Raw genomic sequence first — 21,266 nt, 5'->3', positions numbered from 1 at the left:
TTGATGGTCGATTCCTCTGTCTCCTGCGTGAGATACGAATCGACCCGGGATCCCTGAGTCGACCCGGGATCTCGTTAATAAAAGCTACCTCTTGCTGTTACATCAAAAAAAAATTAATTGATAATCATTTATTTGTTTATAAGTCTAGACTTTTCTCTAAGTCACTCTTATCGGGGGTTACTATGGGATTGGTAATAGTTAGTTAGGATTTTTTGTTGTTGTTTGTTGTTTTGGAGACACAGTTTCTCTGTGTAGCCCTGGCTGTCCTGGATCTCTCTGTGTGTAGACCAAGCTGGCTTTAAACTCACAGGGATCCCACTACCTCTGCCCCCGGGTGCTGTGATTAAAGGCCTGTTTCACCACTGCCCGGCAGGATTGGTAATTTGGTTTCCATGTTTCTTATGGGTTTGCACCAGACCTTGCCCATCTTCAGTTAGACTGTTGGCAAATTGGGCAGGCAGAGCTTGCTCTTATTTCAAGTCACCATGTTCTTGGGTAGTGGAGGAGTTTGTGGAGTTCATGAGTGACCGGTTGTATCAGGCTTGAGATGATGTCTTTTCCTTGTTAAGCCGGTGTTCAGAGCACCAGGACCTGTCCCCGTTCTCCCCTAACAGGTGGTACTGTCTGAAGTAGCCACTGTGAGTCTGCAGGAGCAGCTGACCACAGTCAATCGCCGCTTTGTTCCAGCTGCTTTAGGGACAGAGGGACACTGGTGGCACTGTGTGTATAAGGTTATTGTGGACACGAGCAGAAAGAAAAAAGGCACGGTGGGATTTAGTGGTCAGTACTGGGATGCTGGATATGAAGTGGAGGAGGGTAATGGACATAAATAGGGAAACAGTCATCAAAAACAAGACAGGGGAAGGATATGGTTTTGTTAAAGACGCAAAGGAGAGGGTTATAGATTTGTTTCAGATAACATGAAACAGTTACATCCATCCAGCAGTGGAGTCAAGACAGCCTGTAAAATAGACCAGCATGTGTTCTTTGAGAGAAGAAGAAGAAAAAAGAAGTGATATGGAGAAGGGAAGCGCGCGCGCGCGCGCGCACACACACACACACACACACACACACACACACCATGAACGGTTGGAAGCCAGCTGGCTGGCTACACTGACCTTGGGTTTATACAAATAAGGAACGACTGGGGCCAGGTAAACATACAGCCTGTTGATTCTGAGTGGCTTGACTCCTGGGCTTTTGTCTTGCAGTTGGGAGCTCCTTCATATTGCCCTGTCCCCTGGATGGTGCTCCTTGTGGATTTTCTACCACTTTGCCCTTGGACAGTCTCAGAACCACACTCAAGTTTGCTCGTGGAACCCATCAGTAGCCTCTCCGGGAGAGGAGAACACCTCAGCTGTCACTGCTGTGACTCAGTCAGGCAGGCTGCAGTGCGGTGGTTGGAGCACCGTTTGGAGGTTGTGCATCTTTCCAGATGTCTTGGGTTCCCTGTTGGGGTCTTAGGGGCAGTCCTGGGGCACTAGACAATGGAGGCCCCTTCCTAGGTATCTGATGATACAGCTTCTGTTGATTTCCTGCAAAATGTCCCCAGTAGGCTGGCCTATGCATGTCAGCAACAGCAGTGGTGATCGTAGCATCTACTCATCTGATTATACAAGTTCACTGGGAGGGATAAGCAAGCAGATCTTAGAGACGAGATATGTAGTTGTTGCTCTGATAAGATCCTGTTCCCTTCAAGACCCTGTGGTCAGCCTCTGACTCCAATGTGGCTTCTAAGCCACCATCTTCCCAATTCCAAAATGAACAATTTATTGTTGCTTGGAGCTACTCTTCTGCTGGAAAAACATAAGTTCCACACAGATAACCTGTTTCAGAGTCTTCACTAGAAAGGTTAAATGGTCAAAGAAGGGCCAGGAAAAAGAACGTGAAAGAAAAGCTCATTTTAACGAGTAGTTTAAGGGATGTTCTGGCAAATGACACACTTTGGGGCATAATGGGTAATGAGAAAATTGGGGAAAATAAGAAAAAGCATATCTGAGCAAAAGTAATCCACCCGCATAGTCAGCTTAATATTCACGAATCATTTAATATGCTGTACCACTTAGAAAAAAGGTCACTGCTGCCTTTCAAAACTTCTCTGCTTTCTTAATTCACCAAGATGGCCGTTTTTCACTTCCTACATTATAGGTTGGAAAGTCCCTGTAGGTGTGAGGCCAAGACTGTTCTAAGGCTCAACTTACTCGGTTTTTGTCCTCTCAGGGATCAGAGTTCTATGTTGTTTCTTGTATAACAGCTAGAACCTTTACTTCATTGATTTTATACATTTTCTAAATATCCATGATTGTAGGGAGCGGCGCGGTAAAACAAAGATGGCGCCGACATCCAGTCCCGGTGCCCACCTGTGGTGAACAACGGTACTGCGCATGCGCGGGTTTTGCACCTGGCGCCAGTTGGCCGGGACGTTAATATGCTAATGAGGGATTCATGCTCCGCCAATCCCTGAAGGACAATTAGCATAGCCTCAGCCTGCTGTGTATATAAGGCGAGCGCTTTTGCTGCTCGAGGTCCCCGTATCAGCAATGAGGTGGTCCTGCAATAAAGGCTGTTGAGAAGAATCCGACCGTGTTGCGTCTTCCTTACTGGCCGAGGCGGGCGCGACACATGATATTCTATTTTGATCACAAAGTTACACCTTAAAACATATCACTCTATTGGGGCGGTAAAGAGCTGTAATCTCAACAACTGAGATTGGAGGCAAAGCAATCATGAGTTCAAGGCCAGACTCAGCTACACAGCAAGTCCAAGGCCTACCTGGGCTACATAAGACCTCGCCTCAAAGATAAGCAAATTTCACTTTACTTGCCCTATAGAACAGATCATGGGGAGTTAGAGCTATAGCCAGGGAATCCAATGGAGAGTCTCATTCATAGTGCATGGATGTGGACATCAGTAGTAAAACTGCGAATAAACGGATTCAGCATCTGTTTTGAAGCTGGAGTCATCGGACTTGATGCATTAGCTACCACAGCGTGTAGCAGAGGGGAAGGGAGGGCGTACCTTAATTGAAACATGGAAGACTTGAGGTTGAACAGTTTGGAAATCCTCTGACAGGAATCTACAGCTAATAAGTTAGTCTAAGAAAAGAAACTAACTAGAGAGATTGCTCAGTGGTTAAGAGCACTGACTGCTCTTCCAGAGGTCCTGAGTCCAATTCCCAGCAACCACATGGTGGCTCACAACCATCTGTAATGGGATCTGATGCCCTCTTCTGGTGTGTCTGGAGATAGCTACAGTGTACTCATATACATTAAATAAATAATATTTTAAAAAAAAATCTATTCACAGAGCTGGATGTAAGCAGTGCACGCCTTTAATCCCAGCTCTTAGGAGGCAAAGGTAGAGGCAGGTGGATCTCTGAATTTGAGGCCAGCTTGGTCTGCAGAGTGAGTTCCAGGGCAGCCAGGGATATGCTGAAAGACCCTGCATTAAAAAAGAAAAAGAAGAAAGGAAAAAAAAGAAAAGAAACTAGCCACACAACTGTACCATATATATGCAGGCACGAGGGTCAACAACAGGACTTTCCCAGCATGGACTAAGGAAATGGAGTAGAAGACAGAACGTTAAAGAGAGAAAGAATGCAACACAAACTAAGAGAAGCAATAGAAGAAGGTAAAGAACCCAGAGTTCTTCGACCTCTCCAGTTCCCAACTCTGTTTCTTCCCAGGTCCTTATGGGAGCACTCCCTTTATCAGAACATTCTCTATTCTTGCTCAAGCTGACGGGCACATCCTCTACAAAGCTAAGAACCTTAATTAAAACACTTGTCATGGTAGCACTTGCTGACTGAGGCAGGAGGGACACCTGAGCTTAAGAGTTTGAAATCAACCTCAGCAACATAGCTACTCAAAACAAGACTGTAATTGTATCTTTTAAAAAGACTTTAAATAATTTAGTTATTTGTATTGTGTTTGAGAAAGGGGCATTTGTGCATATGCATGCCACCTGGCAGAGGTCAGAAGATGACATCAGATCCTCTGAGCCATCAAAGTGGGTGCTGGGAACCAAATTCAGGTCCTCTGTAAGAGCAGTATGTGTGCTCTTAACACTGAGTCACCTCTCCTGACCCCATATATCTTTATCTTCACACATATATTTTCCCTGTATGGCTCTGCTGTTCTCTGCAACTCAATTATTAAATGCAGGCATTGCTTACAGTGTGTACTGTGAGTTGTGCATAATATAAATATAACGTGACTGATTGATATTGAATACGGCTTGCATTTTATGAAGGTTTTAAAGAACAGGGTCTCATTGTATAGGCCATGCTGGCCTGACACATATAGTCCTTCTGTCTCATTTTCCCATGGACTGGGATTACAGGCGTGGACCACTAGACCTGGTTTATGTAATCCTGGGGTGGGGGTATAGGGCATATTGGTAGCAATGCAATCAGATCTGTGTTATGGCCCAAAGGAGGATGCTGTATATTGTGAGGAAAAGGAAACATGGGGTTCAGAAGTCCTTAATTAAGCAGTGATACCTTCTGATCTCTCTGGCTTCATAAGCCAGGCCTTGGCTAGTGTTGTCACCTACTCTGTTGCTAATGAGATCACATACTGGTCTTTCTTGGAGTGCTGTGGCTTTCCTAGATAACTCAGCTAACCTGAGCTCCCACTAGCCAGTTTGAGACGACATTGTGATGGCCATAAGAATTTCTTAATGCCATACTATATCAAAGAGAGACCCAGCAAAGCACAAGAAGTCAAGGCTACTCCATAGCATGCTGCTGCATCAGTCTCTGAATCTGTCCTGTATGTGCACCTGGAAAGCAGCTGGTTCAATACTGATATGGACAGTGAGGTGGTTTTACAAAAGAAACCACCACCTCAGCACCTCATGGTACCTTCTCCAAAATTGACCATTAATCAGCCACAAAACAGATACAAGAAGATTGAAATAATAACATGCATCCTATCAGATCACCACAGACTAAGGCTGGTCTTCAATAACAACAAAAACAACGGAAAGCTCACATACACATGGAAGCTCAATGATAACTTGGTCAAGAAAGAAATTAAAGACTTTTTAGAATTTAATGAAAATGAAGTCACAACATACCAACCCTTATGGGACACAATGAAAGCAGTGCTAAGAGGAAAACTCATAGCTCTGAGTGCTTCCAAAAAGAAACTGGAGAGAGCATACACTAGCAGCTTGACAGCACACCTGAAATAGAATAAAAAGAAGCAAATACACCCAGAGGAGTAGACAGCAGGAAATAATCAAAACTCAGGGCTGAAATCAGCCAAGTAGAAACAAAAAGAACTGTACAAAGAATCAACAAAACCAGGACCTGGTTCTTTGAAAAATTCAAAAGGGTTTGAGATAAACCCATAGTCAGACTAACCAGAGGGCACAAACAGTATGCAAATTAACAAAATCATAAATGATAAGGGAGATATAACAACAGAAACAGGAAATTCAAAAAATTATCAGATCCTACTACAAAGGCCTTTACTCGGAAAAACTAGAAAATCTGGAGGAAATAGACAATCTTCTAGACAGATAACCAGGTACCAAAGTTAAATCAGGATCAGATAAACCATCTAAACAGTCCCATGACCCCTAAAGAAATAGAAGCAGCAATTAAAAGTCTCCCAACCAACCAACAAACAAACAAACAAACAAAACAAACAAACAAACAAAGCCCACAACCAGATAGGTTTAGTGCAGAATTATATCAGACCTTCAAAGAAGACATAATACCAATACTCTTCAAACTATTCCACAAAACAGAAATGGAAGAAACATTACCCAACTTGTTCTATGAAACCACGATGGTGCTTAAACCTAAATCACACATAGACCAAAGAAAGAGAACTTCAGACCAATTTTGCTTATGAATATCAATGCAAAATACTCATTAAAATTCTCTAAACTGAATCCAAGAACACATCAAAACGATCATCCATCATGTTCAAGTAGGCTTCATCCCAGGGATGCAAGAATGTTTCAATATACAGAAATCCATCATCATAATCCACTATATAAAAAACTCAAAGAAAAACACATGATCATCCTATTAGATGCTTAGAAGGCATTTGACAAAATTCAACACCCCTTCATGATAAAAGTCTTGGAAAGATCAGGAATTCAAGGCCCATGCCTAAACATAGTAAAAGCAATATATAGCAAACCAATAGCCAATGGAGAGAAACTTGAAGCAATCCCACTAAAATCAGGGACTAGACAAGGCTGTCCACTCTCTCCCTACCTATTCAGATAGTACTTGAAGTCCTAGCCAGAGCAATTAGACAATAAAAGGAAGTCAAAGGGATATAAATTGGAAAGGAAGAAGTCAAAATATCACTATTTGCAGATGATATGATAGTGTACTTAACTGACCCCAAAAGTTCCACCAGAGAATTCCTAAACCTGATAAACAACTTCAGCAAAGTGGCTGGATATAAAATTAACTCAAACAAATCAGTAGTCTTCCTCTACTCAAAGAATAAACAGACTGAGAAAGAAATTAGGGAAGTGACACCCTTCACAATAGTCACAAACAACATAAAATACCTTGGTGTGACTCTAACCAAGCAAGTGAAAGATCTGTATGATAAGAACTTCAAGTCTCTGAAGAAAGAAATCAATGAAGATCTCAGAAGATGGAAAGATCTCCCATGCTTGTGGATCGGCAGGATTACTATAGAAAAAATGGCCATCTTGCCAAAAGCAATTCCTATCAAAATTCCAACTCAATTTTTCATAGTTAGAGCAATTTGCAAATTTATTTGGAATAAAAAAAAAAAAAACCCAGGATAACAAAAACTATTCTCAACAATAAAAGAACTTCTGGGAGAATCACTATCCCTGACCTCAAGATGTATGACAGAGAAGTCATGATAAAAACTGCATGGTAGGGTTGGGGATTTAGCTCAGCGGTAGAGCGCTTGCCTAGCAAGCGCAAGGCACTGGGTTCGGTCCCCAGCTCCGAAAAAAAGAAAAGAAAAAAAAAAAAAAAACTGCATGGTATTGGTACAGAGACAGACAGATAGACCAGTGGAATAGAATTGAAGACCCAGAAATGAACCCACAGGCCTATGGTCACTTGATCTTTGACAAAGGAGCTAAAAACATCCAGTGGAAAAAAGATAGCATTTTCCACAAATGGTGTTGGTTCAACTGGCAGGTCAACATGTAGAAGAATGCAAATTGATCCATTCTTATCTCCTTGTTCAAAGCTCAATCCAAGTGGATCAAGGGCCTCCACATAAAACCAGATACACTCAGAAGCCATGGCAGGACAATGGAGGCTGAGGTAAAGATCTCGCTCTGTGTATTTACAGGTTGTTATCAATGTTCCTAAGGGATAGATGGTACCGGGCTTTGTATGTTTAAGTGGGCAATTATATCTTATCAATTGGATCTAAGATTATTTTGTTGTGTGTTCTTTTCTGTGATGGTTTGAGTGTAGGAAAGTGTGCGACGGCAGGAGACACTGGGCTGACGAGGAGTTGGGATGTGTTTCTGCCAAGATATCTAGTAGATATCTTGGGGCACCTCGGTGCTGGACCTAGTGAGGTAAAAGACACCAATACTTTTTTTATTTTTTATATTTTTACAACAACAGATGGCAAACCAATGTGATGGGCAAGAATCCACTAGTAATCCTAAGAGTTGAGAGAAAGTTTTTATTTTCTAAGAGGAGGCCAGTGCCATGTTAAGTCGAGTGATATCTCAAGTGCAGGGGGGGGGGGATTTAACAAAGAAACAGGGAAGTAGCCTGGGCTGGCAGGTTGTAGGTCCCCTGCTGTGTGATAAGTAATGGCAGCTCAGAAAGTTGGAGATTAAAGCTGCTTTTTAAAGAAAGTTGTTTAGAAAGTCTTTCAGGATACTCATATTCTTTTTAATGTGGGCTCCACAGGAATTTTGGGTTGAAATCCTAGTTAGACAAGCTACTTCTTAATTACAGGTATTATTAAAAGGTGATTAAGTTTGTTTTTAGAAAGAAGAGAGTAAAGAGTACCTGATGAGATCAGATGGGGCTTTTCATCCATGGTTCAGAACTTAGATAGGGAAAAATTAGTCACTACCTCCAAGTAGAGAGTTGTGATAAATGTTTATAACACTAGGGAGAGTGAATGCAGACATATATTATAGAAGTTATTAAGGTTAAAGAAAAATCTATGGCTCCGGGTAGATAGCTTAACAGATGGATATATTTTGGGCTAAAGTTCTGGTTTGATATGTTGCTTATTGATATCGTAATTGATAGAAAGTATTTGGTTTGTTTTATGAATTACCCTGCTAAAGGCCATATGGCTCGTTAATGCCGGCTAGCGAGGGTTTGTGGTTACTTTTGATATTTACCACAACAGGAGGCTTGAATTCTCTTAACGTGGGCTCCACGGGAATTTTGGGTTAATTTCCTGATATCACAGAGTACAAAAGCCTACCAAGCTCATTGTTTAGCTTACTTCCTTTTTAAAAAATTGTTTAGTCTTCATGATGGGTGTGACTTTCAGTTTTATGGTTATATTATTACTCTGGGAGAGAGTGCAAGATACAAGCTTTTCTGGTTTCAGTCTAAGGAACACAGTATTTTGGGAGAAAGATTTTGTCTTTGTGTTTTTAAAAAGAGTGATTAGGCTCTGGAAACCTCACAGAGTCTTACTGATCAGATTTGATAGAGGTAGACTGCCTGAAAAAATTAATTCAAGAGAATCAAACAAAAAGAGAGATTCTAAACTTTGGTCTTGAGAGTTGTATCTTACAGAGTGTGCGTGCCTACTTGGATTCCTGGTCTCAAGGACTTTCAGCTGGGTCCAGTCAGGACACATCGGCTACGGCATTTGCTTCATTCTTCCTACCTCCTACCCCCAAGGATATCTCAATGCCCATGTACAGCTTGAAGAAGTTATAGAGGAGTCGTTGCCCCAATTCTCTACTTTGGGGGGCTGAAAGTGGTTATTCTAAAGTTGTTTTTATGAGGAATTTAGAAATGGATGTAATTTAACAGGGAGGAATTAGCTAGATTGAGTTGTACAGTCATAATCTCATTTTGTAACTAAGCTAAAATCATACATTTGCTTTGGGATAGAATTTATTTGTCAAAAAAGTTTAAAAGCACAAGGTTTAGAGCCAATCCTTCTATTGATGTCATTACAAACTTCTGAGTTGATTACACATGTGAGTTAAAGGCTAAATGGCAAATATATTGCTGACTTTGTGAGAGTACTTTCAAGATATTATTAAGACATAAAGACAACAGGGGTTAGCTCAGTGGTAGAGCACTTGCCTAGCAAGCGCAAGGCCCTGGGTTCGGTCCCCAGCTCTGAAAAAAAGAAAAAAAAAAAAAAGACAACAGTACAGATTGTCTTATATAGGTAGATGGTTTTTAAAAACGTCAGAAATCCACAAAATTTGAGATTTAAAGTTATTTATCTTTTGTTGAGACATATCTGCTCCTAACAGTTACCCTTTGGTGGATTTAATGAAGAATGTGAACATCTCTACCTCCAGGTGAGGCAATACTTTGTGGCTAGGCAGCCACTGTACAAAACTGTCTGTTTCATCTGCAGACTAATACTGTCCAGAAAAGGACAAATTATGCAGAATAATTGACTGATAAACCCTGCCAAGACAGGGTGATCAGCCCTTCAAAATCTGCATTTCAAGAGTCTGTCAGTTGATTTTGGGCCAGAAGGCTGAAGACTTGCACTCACATGTTGCTAACAGGGGACTGTGCTAGCGGAGATTTGTCTCTACAACCTCTCAATTCTGGAGCCGTGTTAGGCTTCTTTTTAACTGATATAGTGATGGACTGGGTGTTGAGTATATCGCATGTTTTATAAATTGCAGAATGGAAATAATTGTACTCAATTTATATATAGTGAAAAGGCTTTTTTAACTGGACAAAAAGGGGGAAATGTTGTGGTTTGCCCTGGAGTTATCTGTATTTTGATGCTAATTCCACTGCCCCAAGGACAGCTGCCTAGTCACTTACTCAGGAATCAGGTGACTTCTCCGAAACCTCCCCATTGAATTTGTAAAATACAGGTGAGGGCAGGTACAGGATAGAAGGAGGCCTGTCATTGGAGGAGAAGGAAGGATGGGCAGGAGAGTAGTTTGAAGGAGGGGGAGGAGACTGGAATGGTAAGGAAGAGACAGGAGGGAGAGAGAAGGGGAGAGGTTGTGGCAGGACAATGGAGGCTGACATAAAGATCCTACTCTGTGTATTTACAGGTTGTTATCAATGTTCCTAAGGGATGGATGGTACCGGGCTTTGTATGTTTAAGTGGGCAATTATATCTTATCAATTGGATCTTAAAAAAAAACAACAAAAACAGATACACTCAAACTAACAGAAGAAGAAGTGGGAAAGGGCTGGAGAGATGGCTCAGTGGTTAGGAGCATTGACTGCTCCTCCAGAGGTCCTGAGTTCAAATGCCAGCAACCACATGGTGGCTCACAACCATCTGTAATGGGATCTGATGCCCTCTTCTGGTGTGTCTGAAGACAGCTACAGTGTACTCATACAAATAAAATTTAAAAAAAAAAAAAAAGAAGAAGAAGAAGAAGTGGGAAAGAGCCTGAACACATAGGCACTGGGAAATTTTCCTGAACAGAACACCAATGGCTTATGCTCTAAAATCAACAATTGACAAATGGAACCTCATAAAATTACAAAGCTTCTATTAGGCAAAGGACTGTCAATAGGACAAAACGGCAACCAGCAGACTTGGGAAAGATCTTTACCAATCCTACATCTGATAGAGGGCTAATATCCAATATATACAAAGAATTCAAGAAGTTAAACTCCAGAGAACCAAATTACCCTATTAAAAATGGGGTACAGAGTTAAACAGAGAATTCTCAACTGAGGAATATTGAATGGCCAAGAAGCACCTAAAGAAATGTTCAACATCCTTAGTCAGGGAAATGTAAATCAAAACAACCCTGAAATTCCACCTCACACTAGTCAGAATGGCTAAGATCAAAAACTCAGGTAACAGCAGATGCTGAACAGGATGTGGAGGAAGAGAAACAGTTCTCCATTGCTGGTGGTATTGCAAGCTGGTACAACCACTCTGGAAATCAGTCTGGAGGTTCCTCAGAAAATTGGACATAGTTCTACATGAGGATCCAGCTATACCACTCCTGGGCATATACCTAAAAGATACTCCAACATAGTTCTTTATGTTCAGAGCAGCCTTATTTATAATAGCCAGAAGCTCCTGCAAAAGAGGAATGTATACAGAAAATGTACATCTACACAATGGAGTACTACTCAGCTATTAAAACAATGGCTTCATGAAATTCATAGGCAAATGGATAGAACTAGAAATTATCATCCTGAGTGAGGTAACCCAAACACTAAAGAACACACATGGTATGCACTCATAGATAAGTGGATATTAGCCCAAAAGCTCAGAATACCCAAGATACAATTCACAGGCCACATGAAGCTCAAGAAGAAGGAAGGCCTTCAGTCTTAGAAGGGGGAACAAAATACTCATAGGAGAAAATACAGAGACAAAGTATGGAGCAGAGACTGAAGGAAAGGCCATCCAGTAACTGCCCCACCTGGGGATCCATCCCATATACAGACACCAAACCCAGACACTATTGCAGATGCCAAGAGGTGTTTGCTGATAAGAACCTAATAAAGCTGTCTCCTGAGAGGCTTGCCTGAGCCTGACAAACATAGAGGCAGAATACTTGCAGCCAACCATTGGTCTGAGCACAGTCCAATGGAGGAATTAGAGAAAGAACTGAAGGAGCTGAAGGGGTTTGCAATCCCGTAGGAACAACAATATCAACCAACCAGACCCCCAGAGCTCCCAGGGACTAAAGCACCAACCAAAGAGTACACATGGGGACCCATGACTCCAGCCACATATGTATCAGAGGATGGCCTTGTGGGGCATCAATAGGAGGAGAGGCCCTTGATCCTGTGATGGTTCAATGCCCCATGTAGGAGAATGCCAGGGTGGGGAGGGTGGTAGTGGATGGGTGGGAGAGCACCTTCATAGAAGCAGGGGGAGGGAGGATAGGATGGGGGGTTGCAGAGGGGAAACCAGGAAGGAGGATAACATTTGAAATGTAAATAAATAAAATATCCAAGAAAAACAAAAATAAACAAACAAATAGAAAACCAAAACCAGACAACAACAGAAACCAGGGAAAGGGAGCTAGGTCCTAACTAGTACAGAGTCCATACAGATAATGGCTTTGCTCGTCTCCATCCCACAGCTCATGGCTATGATAGGTATGGGCTCTGCCTACCTCTCTACACTGTGGAGAGAGTGGTGTGGTATACCAAGTTACAGTAGGGCATGGGGCCTAGATTCTGAATCCCTGGTTTTGAATCCTGGCTAATTCCCTTTCTGTGTGACAGTAGGGAGATACCTTAACCTGTCTTTCAGTTTTCCCACATATAAAATTATAGGTCCCTTTATAATAACCAACTAATTAGGTCACTACATAAAGAACTTCTTAGAGCACCAACTGAGACAACAACAATCAAAACAGCAATGATTATTATTCTGTTACCTGAATCTCCCCATCTTGGTCTTCAAGAGCTTACATGAAATGGCTGGCATTTCCCCTAAGTATAGCATTAGGTGGACTGACAACCCTTACTGACTGTTCTTCGTACAAGACTGCTGTTGCTGCACTACAGTCCTGGAGTTCGATAAATCAATAAAACATAACGAAAGAGAGTATAATAACAAAGGCTGGGCCTGGCTCCCTGTGTAAAGTTTGATTCTTAAATCCTACGGTGTTGGCTGGAGAGATGGCCCAGTGGTTAAGAGCACTGACTGCTCCTCCAGAGGTCCTGAGTTCAATTCCCAGCAACCACATGGTGGCTCACAACCACCTGTAATGGGATCTGATGCCCTCTTCTGGTGTGTCTGAAGAGAGTGACAGTGTACTCACATACATTAGATAAATAAATAAATCTTTAAAAATTCCAAACCCACTGTTAAAATCCTATGGTGGAAGAGAAGCAACCACCAGAAGCAGCTCTGGCCTTCACACATGCCTGCATTTCCAGGGGTGCAGTCGGCTCTGGCCTTCACACATGCCTGCATTTCCAGGGGTGCAGGCGGCTCTGGCCTTCACACATGCCTGCATTTCCAGGGGTGCAGGCGGCTCTGGCCTTCACACATGCCTGCATTTCCCAGGGGTGCAGGTGGCTCTGGCCTTCACACATGCCTGCATTTCCAGGGGTGCAGTCAGCTCTGGCCTTCACACATGCCTGCATTTCCAGGGGTGCAGTCAGCTCTGGCCTTCACACATGCCTGCATTCCCAGGGGTGCAGTCGGCTCTGGCCTTCACACATGCCTGCATTCCCAGGGGTGCAGTAGGCTCTGGCCTTCACACATGCCTGCATTTCCAGGGGTGCAGTAGGCTCTGGCCTTCACACATGCCTGCATTTCCAGGGGTGCAGTCAGCTCTGGCCTTCACACATGCCTGCATTTCCAGGGGTGCAGTCGGCTCTGGCCTTCACACATGCCTGCATTTCCAGGGGTGCAGGCGGCTCTGGCCTTCACACATGCCTGCATTTCCAGGGGTGCAGGCGGCTCTGGCCTTCACACATGCCTGCATTTCCAGGGGTGCAGGCGGCTCTGGCCTTCACACATGGCCTTCACACATGCCTGCATTTCCAGGGGTGCAGGCGGCTCTGGCCTTCACACATGCCTGCATTTCCAGGGGTGCAGGCGGCTCTGGCCTTCACACATGCCTGCATTTCCCAGGGGTGCAGGTGGCTCTGGCCTTCACACATGCCTGCATTTCCAGGGGTGCAGTCAGCTCTGGCCTTCACACATGCCTGCATTTCCAGGGGTGCAGTCAGCTCTGGCCTTCACACATGCCTGCATTTCCAGGGGTGCAGTCAGCTCTGGCCTTCACACATGCCTGCATTTCCAGGGGTGCAGTCAGCTCTGGCCTTCACACATGCCTGCATTCCCAGGGGTGCAGTAGGCTCTGGCCTTCACACATGCCTGCATTCCCAGGGGTGCAGTAGGCTCTGGCCTTCACACATGCCTGCATTTCCAGAGGTGCAGTCAGCTCTGGCCTTCACACATGCCTGCATTTCCAGGGGTGCAGTCAGCTCTGGCCTTCACACGTGCCTGCATTTCCAGGGGTGCAGTCAGCTCTGGCCTTCACACATGCCTGCATTTCCAGGGGTGCAGTCGGCTCTGGCCTTCACACATGCCTGCATTTCCAGAGGTGCAGTCAGCTCTGGCCTTCACACATGCCTGCATTTCCAGAGGTGCAGTCAGCTCTGGCCTTCACACATGCCTGCATTTCCAGGGGTGCAGGCGGCTCTGGCCTTCACACATGCCTGCATTTCCAGGGGTGCAGTAGGCTCTGGCCTTCACACATGCCTGCATTTCCAGAGGTGCAGTCGGCTCTGGCCTTCACACATGCCTGCATTTCCAGGGGTGCAGTCAGCTCTGGCCTTCACACATGCCTGCATTTCCAGGGGTGCAGTAGGCTCTGGCCTTCACACATGCCTGCATTTCCAGGGGTGCAGGCGGCTCTGGCCTTCACACATGCCTGCATTTCCAGGGGTGCAGTCATTGAAGGGTTTGTAGAAGCTGGAGTGCAGTTCAGGACAAAGTTCTTTCCTAAGATGCCTAAGGTCCTAAGTTCAGTCCTTAGCACTACCAAAAAGGAAAGGTATCTGAATGAATTTCTACTCTTCCGTTCTTCTTTTCTGCCACAGCCGTGATCCCCCAGACTTTCCAGCAGAAATAAGCTTCTGTCCTTTATAAATTACCTACTTTCTGATATTTTGCTTTGGAGGCACAAAATAATATCCAATAAAGTGTTAGGTATAGGTTGGAATTTGTCTTGGATGTCACCGTGTGTACACGATGTGTGTGTGAGAGCAGAGGCTCCCGTGCCAAAGCGTGTGTGACCAGTGAATTCTTGTACAGCGTTAGAATTTCTCACTTGTTATATGTTAGACGGTTTTTAAGGCCGTCAAATAGGGAAACAAAAGTAGCTGTTTCAAATTAAGTTTAGCTTATCCATATACTAAAACTATTAGACATTTTCAATGATGTCCCATGTGTTTATAAACTGGACCATGCAATTCAACATCTAACAACAATGTGATTTAAAGTTAGATATTTAAACCATCCATGACTGTTTGCCAAGGAACTCCAAACACATATTTTTCCATACATTTTTGAGACACATGTATAAGTTATGCTCCATAGACGTTTCATAAATCCAAGTGCTAACACTGACTCACATGAGCATCCTTTTTACCTGTTAAGAAGGTTCTCTACTTCTTGAACTTCTGGTATGGTCTCTGCGTCTTTGGGAAGGACGCGGGGCTGAAATTTTCTATCTTGGAAATCATACAGCATCACAATGATAAGGCTGTTCAACTGATCTGGCTACCAAGGGGAAACACACATGAAGAAAAAATGAACAATATCCCAGGGTTTGAGATATAACTCAGAGTAGAAGACTTGCCTAGGTGAATGAAGTCTTAGGTTTGACCCCCGAAGCATGAACATGAATATGGATGAGAGCAGTATTTTTTTATTCAGTTATTTTTCATAACAGAATAGGAACATGATTGTTTTTTACACAGTATGGTTAGATTTAGAAATAGAGAAAGTCTTCAAAAGAAAAAAGTATCTAGTGTGAGAGGATAAATCTTCTCAAAAAGGACAGTTTGAGATGTAGGAGTCAAAACGACAGGACTGGGGTCAAAACGCAAGTCTTAGAAGTAGGAAGGAACACATGTTTTAAAGAAGGCTCAACATAATGCAGAGCATTACTTAGGTCTGAGGGAGTCTGCATACTTTCTCTACACAGTGAGGCCGACCAATTCTGAACGTTGTTTACTTACGATTGTGGTACTTGAGAAGATATCGGTATCTATTAATATACTTTCCAAAATATCTTGATCTGCAAGACAAGGGAAAAGCCTGCTACCCAAAATATCAAATCTGAAAAGAAAGACTTTCAATGAAACACACTTTCTAAGCAATGTAAAACTACTTTCACATGTAAAATGCACCTCAACTCCTAATAAATCATAGTAAGTCGTTAGAGTCTTCATGAACCCTGCACTTTCAGGGTTCCGGTTCTGCACAGATTCAAAGCACTATCTGAATAATTAAAGTAATCATAAAGGAGTTCTAGCCTTTAATTTATGACTTTTGAAAGACATTAAAGAAGATATAACTAGTAATATTGAACAGTAGGGCTGGAGAAATGGCTGAGCAGTTAAGAGTGCTGGTTGCCCTTCCAGAGGATCCTGGTTTGAGTCCCACGACCCAAAGTGTGGCTCACAACTGGCTGTAACTTTATTTCCAAGGGAATCTGGTGCCCTCTTCTGGCCTCCATTGGCACTGTATGCACAACCATGTACATAAAAGTAGTTAAAATGTTAAACAACCTTTCTCTTTCCGGTTTTAAGTATTGCTGACATGTTGTATTAATTATTAAGTATTGTTAATATTTTGTTCTGAGTTTTTGTTCTGCTTATGAGAGAGGTTAGTTTATTTTAACATCCTTGTATTAGTTATCAAGGTTTTTGTTAGCCTTATGATGGGAAGTGTTCCTCTTCTTCTCTTCCTTTATTAGACATAATTGTAACTTAAGTATCTGGTAAAACTCACTAATGAAGGCACAGATGAGATATTTAATCCAAGACCGAAATGACAGAGTTGCCATGTGAGGATCTGCGTAAGGACAGTAATCCAAACAGCAAAGAACAGAAAAACTACTCCGTAGGTGCTTGGTGGGAACTGGTAATCATATTTCTACCCCCACCCCCAGGTTTGTGAGTATTTTTGATACACTTCAACTATAAACATAATGTATGTTTTAATAAGGCAAACAGAAAGGAAGCCCTAGCTTTAATTCATCCAACATCCATGGGGGAAAAAAACCTAACATATTGTAAACACTGGATTTCAGTCTTTATTTGGGAAATGAGAAAATCGAAGAAGACTAATTTTGGAGTGGAGACTATAATTCTCACAGGAAATCTTTTGGGAAACATTATACCTATTCAAGCCACCAACTTTGGAGACAGTTATGCTCTAATTTCATTTATAAGTAAAATCTCAGTTTTTGACACAGAAACTATAATTTCCAAAAGCGTGACAGACTTCTGACACGGAAGGGGTGTGCAAGCTATAAGACGTTGACCACTGGAGACATTGTAAAATCACAGGGGCAGAATGAAGGAAAACAGTACATGATTTCACCAATGTTACTCTCGTTTTTTTAGGACTCTTGCAAAAAACAGTCACCTCTGTCTGCCTTCCGAATTAACTTTAGATATCTAAAGTTATATAACATTCTTACTCTGACGTATCAATTTAAAGCTATGCTTTATCCAATGTATTCTAAGTTTTGGGCAGGTGAAGGAAACTCGATACCCATATTAATAAAATAAAAAAAAATCTACAAAGAAACACAGAGACACACACACAGCCCTCCTCGTAGTAGCAATATCTGGTTAGGCCCTATCTACAGTGACCCTTCTACATGGGAGCTGGCAGTTAACTACCATGAAGGAGCCGTGGAAATTTGAGTCTGGCACTTTGGAGGCAAATTAGAAAGGAGAAACCTACTTAAACATGGCTCTCCAAATTAAAGCTGTTGGCTAAGAATTGAATAATCTTGACTGGATTGACTTAGTCCTAGTATTCACTGTTTAAAGACTGTACTTTTCTTCTTCTGTCTCTCCGCCGTCCCTCTCCCTTGAATTTGTCAGGCCTCATGAACTTAAAATCAAGGTGGACATACAGAGGAACACAGTGAGCTACATCTGGAGAGTCGAGTGGTTAAGGTGGAAATTCCTACTCTTCCCATTAATGGAACTGTGTCTAGGTTTCATTGATGTTTGTGTGTGTGTGTGTGTGTGTGTGTGTGTGTGTGTGTGTGTGTGTGTGTGGTGGTGGTGGTGGTGTTGTTGTTGTTTTCCTTTTCCTTTTTGAGAAGGGTCTGGCTCTATAGCCCATCCTGACTTGGAACTGCAAATCCTCCAGACTCAGCAGCTGGGCTTACAGGCCTAGACAACCATGCTGACTCCTGTTCATTTCATGACTTCACTATACCTATCTGACAAGTGCAGTAACACTCTGTAGTTTCCCTTAGAACTCCTTCATTTTTAAACGGTTGTAATTCACCAAAGATACACACACGACTAAAAAATGGTGTGTCTGAAGGGCTAGGCTACGTTCCGCATCCCATTAATTTCCTTGCTTTCGCGCCCCATTACCCCCTCTCTACTCGCCTGCTTCCCCATCCCCTACCCCCCAGCCTCCGGAAACCTCCAAAACCGGTATTACTCACACTTCAGGGTACTGAAAGCCAACTCATAGGACAAACGCTGAAAAGAATCTTCCTCGGCCTGGGTCCAGGAGGACGGCAAGAGTTCATCCCCGTAATTTATGATGGCTTTGTCTGCTGGCCTTTGGATTCGAATACCCTGAAAAATATTTGCCGCCGTAACGTACACGGAGTCTGGATAGCTAGATTTTTCTAGCGCAGCTGAAGGTTTTCTCTTGGCAACTAAATCCCCTGACATCTCTAGGGAAGCGAGTTGGGAGAGCTCCTCCATATTTTCTTGGTCAAAAAAGTCCATTGCACTGTTGGGATCCAACATGTTTGCCTCTGATGTCAACTGCCCCTGATGTCAATAACTCAAGCTTCAGGTTCAATTCAGGTGGTCCAGGGAGATTGCTATCCTTGTAGTCTTAAGCATGGTCTCTGAGAAAAGAAAGGGTTACCTTGGTAAAAAATCTCTTTCTACAGCACCTCTCTTGATTGCCCCTTTCTTGCGGCATATACTACTAGCCCATCGGAACACCCCATACTTCCAACTGCAAGGAAAACTTGCACTAGGGATGGAAGGAACAACTAGAGATCCTCCCACCCCACCCCCACCCTCTCTCCCACCCCCAGAGTGAATTTCACCACAGCCCATTAGGACAGACCCACTAGGTCCCCCTGGCCTCGCATCCTCAGCATCCAAGGGATAAAGGTCCTACCACCTTCTCCGTGAATCCGCCCTTCTCTAAGGTTGGGATGTTTCCCCGGGGCTCTGGGGCTGAAGACGCGGCAACCTCTGTACTTGGGGCGCTGGAGGCAGAACCAGGCCCTCGGGAGCCCCGGGAGGCGACCGCCCGCGGAGGCCGTTTAATTCAAGTACAGCCACACCACCCGCGGGGTTCGGGCGGGGAAAAGCGCTCGGCGCCCGCGCCCGCTACGTTCGGGTCCCTGAGGGAAACGCTGCCTCCTCAAGCGCGTCTTCGGGCTCCGGGGGGGACACTGCTCAGGCCCGGCCCTCGGCTCTCGGGATCCCTCAAAGAAGGCTCTGGGTCCCTGAGGGGACGCTTCTCGCGACCACCCCGGGCTCTTGCAGTCAGCCTAGCGGGTACAGCAGCAGGAAGCCAGGAGCTGGGTCCGTACTCGACCCTGGCTACCGAAATTTCCTCTAAGTCTTCTAGAGGCGTGAGCGGGTGCCGCAGGGTGCCCGGATCTCCATGGCAACGGGGGTGGGGGTGGGGCTGTGCTCCAGGCTTTCCGAGTGGGATCTGCTAGAAGTGACTCTTCACCAGTTTCTTGTACTCGTGACAGCCCTTCAGTCCCTCTTGGAAGTCAGGCCAGGGTTCCTGAGCACTCAAGCTTGGTTTCCTTCATTAAACACTTAGGGCTATTTTGAAGTAGATGGTGTAGTTCTGCGGCTTAACTCTCAGGCACCTGAGGCTCCCATTGAAATGCAGATGGCTGGACCCATCTCCGGGATTCTGAGTTTAGGCATGGGACTCAAGATTTTGCTTGCTTGCTATCTATCTATCTATCTATCTATCTATCTATCTATCTATCTATCTATCTATCTATCTATCTATCATCTATCTATCTATCATCCATCTATAGATGTGTGTGTGTGTGTGTTGCTTCCCATTGTGGTTTCCTTTTTTTCCCCTCCACCCCTCCAACCCCCCCTCTCCTCTCGCTTCCCTCTACTCCCCCTCCCCCAACTCCAAACTCCTCTGTGCTGGAATCAGAGGCTTGAACTCCCAGGAGGATTGATTCTCTTTGCCTTGAAAAGTCTCTCCTTTTGTCTACCTGGTAAACTTCTACAAAAAATCTTTGAAACTCGGCCTTTTTCAACATTTGCATGTGTCTGAATGTAAATTTATTTGCTAAGCCAGAGATCCAAAATAACAGTGGGCTTGAACCTAGTAGAAAGTTGATACTCAGGACCCAGTTGGCACTGGCTTGGTGGTATTGGCCTTTAATCTCAGCACCCAGCACGGTCTGTATAGGGAGTTCCAGGCCATGCCAGTGAGACCCTGTCTTAATCATCCCCATCCCCGCCTCCGCCCCCGCCCCTGCCCCGCCCCCGCCCCCGCCCAGGCCCTCACTCGCATCTTGTTGGTCTGACTCTCCTACACAGTTATCAGGAACCCAGGCTCCTCCTAAGGGTTCACCCAAGGTCTATCTATGTCTTTGTCAAATTAGTGTGAGATGGCTCATCCCAAGTCCACTTGCAGACAGTGATAAAGGGCAGAAGGCAGAGGGAGACAGCACGTCCATGCCTTCCAAGGACAGGACTAGAAAGATGCACATGTCACTTTGCTTGGTTTCCACTCCAGAATTAGTCACAGAGCGTGCTTAATAACGAAGGCTGGGAAACGGGTCCAACTGAAACTCAAGGGAACTATTGCTGTAAGGGAAGGGTGTTCCTAGTGACTGACAGAAACGCGGTAACCTCTTCCCCCTGAATTGACCCTACCTTCTGTTCGTCATTGTGTGCAGCAAACATACAGACAGAACGGGGGACCTGCCGTCACACGTGATCGTGGGGCACCTCTGATTTTAGCACCCTTTATTTTTTTATTAGGGATATCTGTGTACATACCTATATTGACCTTCTCCCTTCTTTCTAGATACAAATCACACGCTCTAAAATAGCTCTGCTAGGCCTTTATCTTCATATCATTACACACCTCTTTTTCTAAGATGCTAAGCAAAATGCTAAGGTCACCGAGATTACAAATACGGAAGGTCGTTTGGAGGTCATGGTATGTTTTCCTGTGTAGTTTCCTGTGTAGTCTAACCTGCAGGGAATGTGAGCCGCTAGGTAGTTGTAAACTTTTTTTTTTTTTTTTCTTTTTTCTTTTTTTTTTTTTTTGGAGCTGGGGACCGAACCCAGGGCCTTGCGCTTGCTAGGCAAGCGCTCTACCACTGAGCTAAATCCCCAACCCCAGTTGTAAACTTTTAATATTGTCTTTCAGAATACTATT

General features: G+C 43.9%; 1 protein-coding gene across 1 annotated transcript in view; it reads right to left on the bottom strand.

The window, feature by feature from the left end:
• Window positions 1–19,465, bottom strand: part of Nsun7 (NOP2/Sun RNA methyltransferase family member 7) — a 57,085-nt gene extending 37,620 nt beyond the window's left edge. Inside the window, exons 1-4 of the mRNA XM_032917154.1 lie at window positions 19,008–19,465; window positions 18,307–18,723; window positions 15,845–15,903; window positions 15,253–15,383 (exon numbers count right to left, since the gene is read on the bottom strand). Of these exons, the coding sequence (XP_032773045.1) occupies window positions 15,253–15,383; window positions 15,845–15,903; window positions 18,307–18,619 (503 nt within the window). The 5' untranslated portion in view covers window positions 18,620–18,723; window positions 19,008–19,465. The remainder of the gene's footprint in view (window positions 1–15,252; window positions 15,384–15,844; window positions 15,904–18,306; window positions 18,724–19,007) is intronic.
• Between the last annotated feature and the right edge of the window lie 1,801 nt (window positions 19,466–21,266).

This window comes from Rattus rattus, chromosome 11 (genome assembly GCF_011064425.1).
Source record: "Rattus rattus isolate New Zealand chromosome 11, Rrattus_CSIRO_v1, whole genome shotgun sequence".
Lineage (NCBI taxonomy): Eukaryota > Metazoa > Chordata > Mammalia > Rodentia > Muridae > Rattus > Rattus rattus.
The sequence above is the reverse complement of the archived record's forward strand: the minus strand, read 5'-3'. Positions and strand labels throughout refer to the sequence as shown.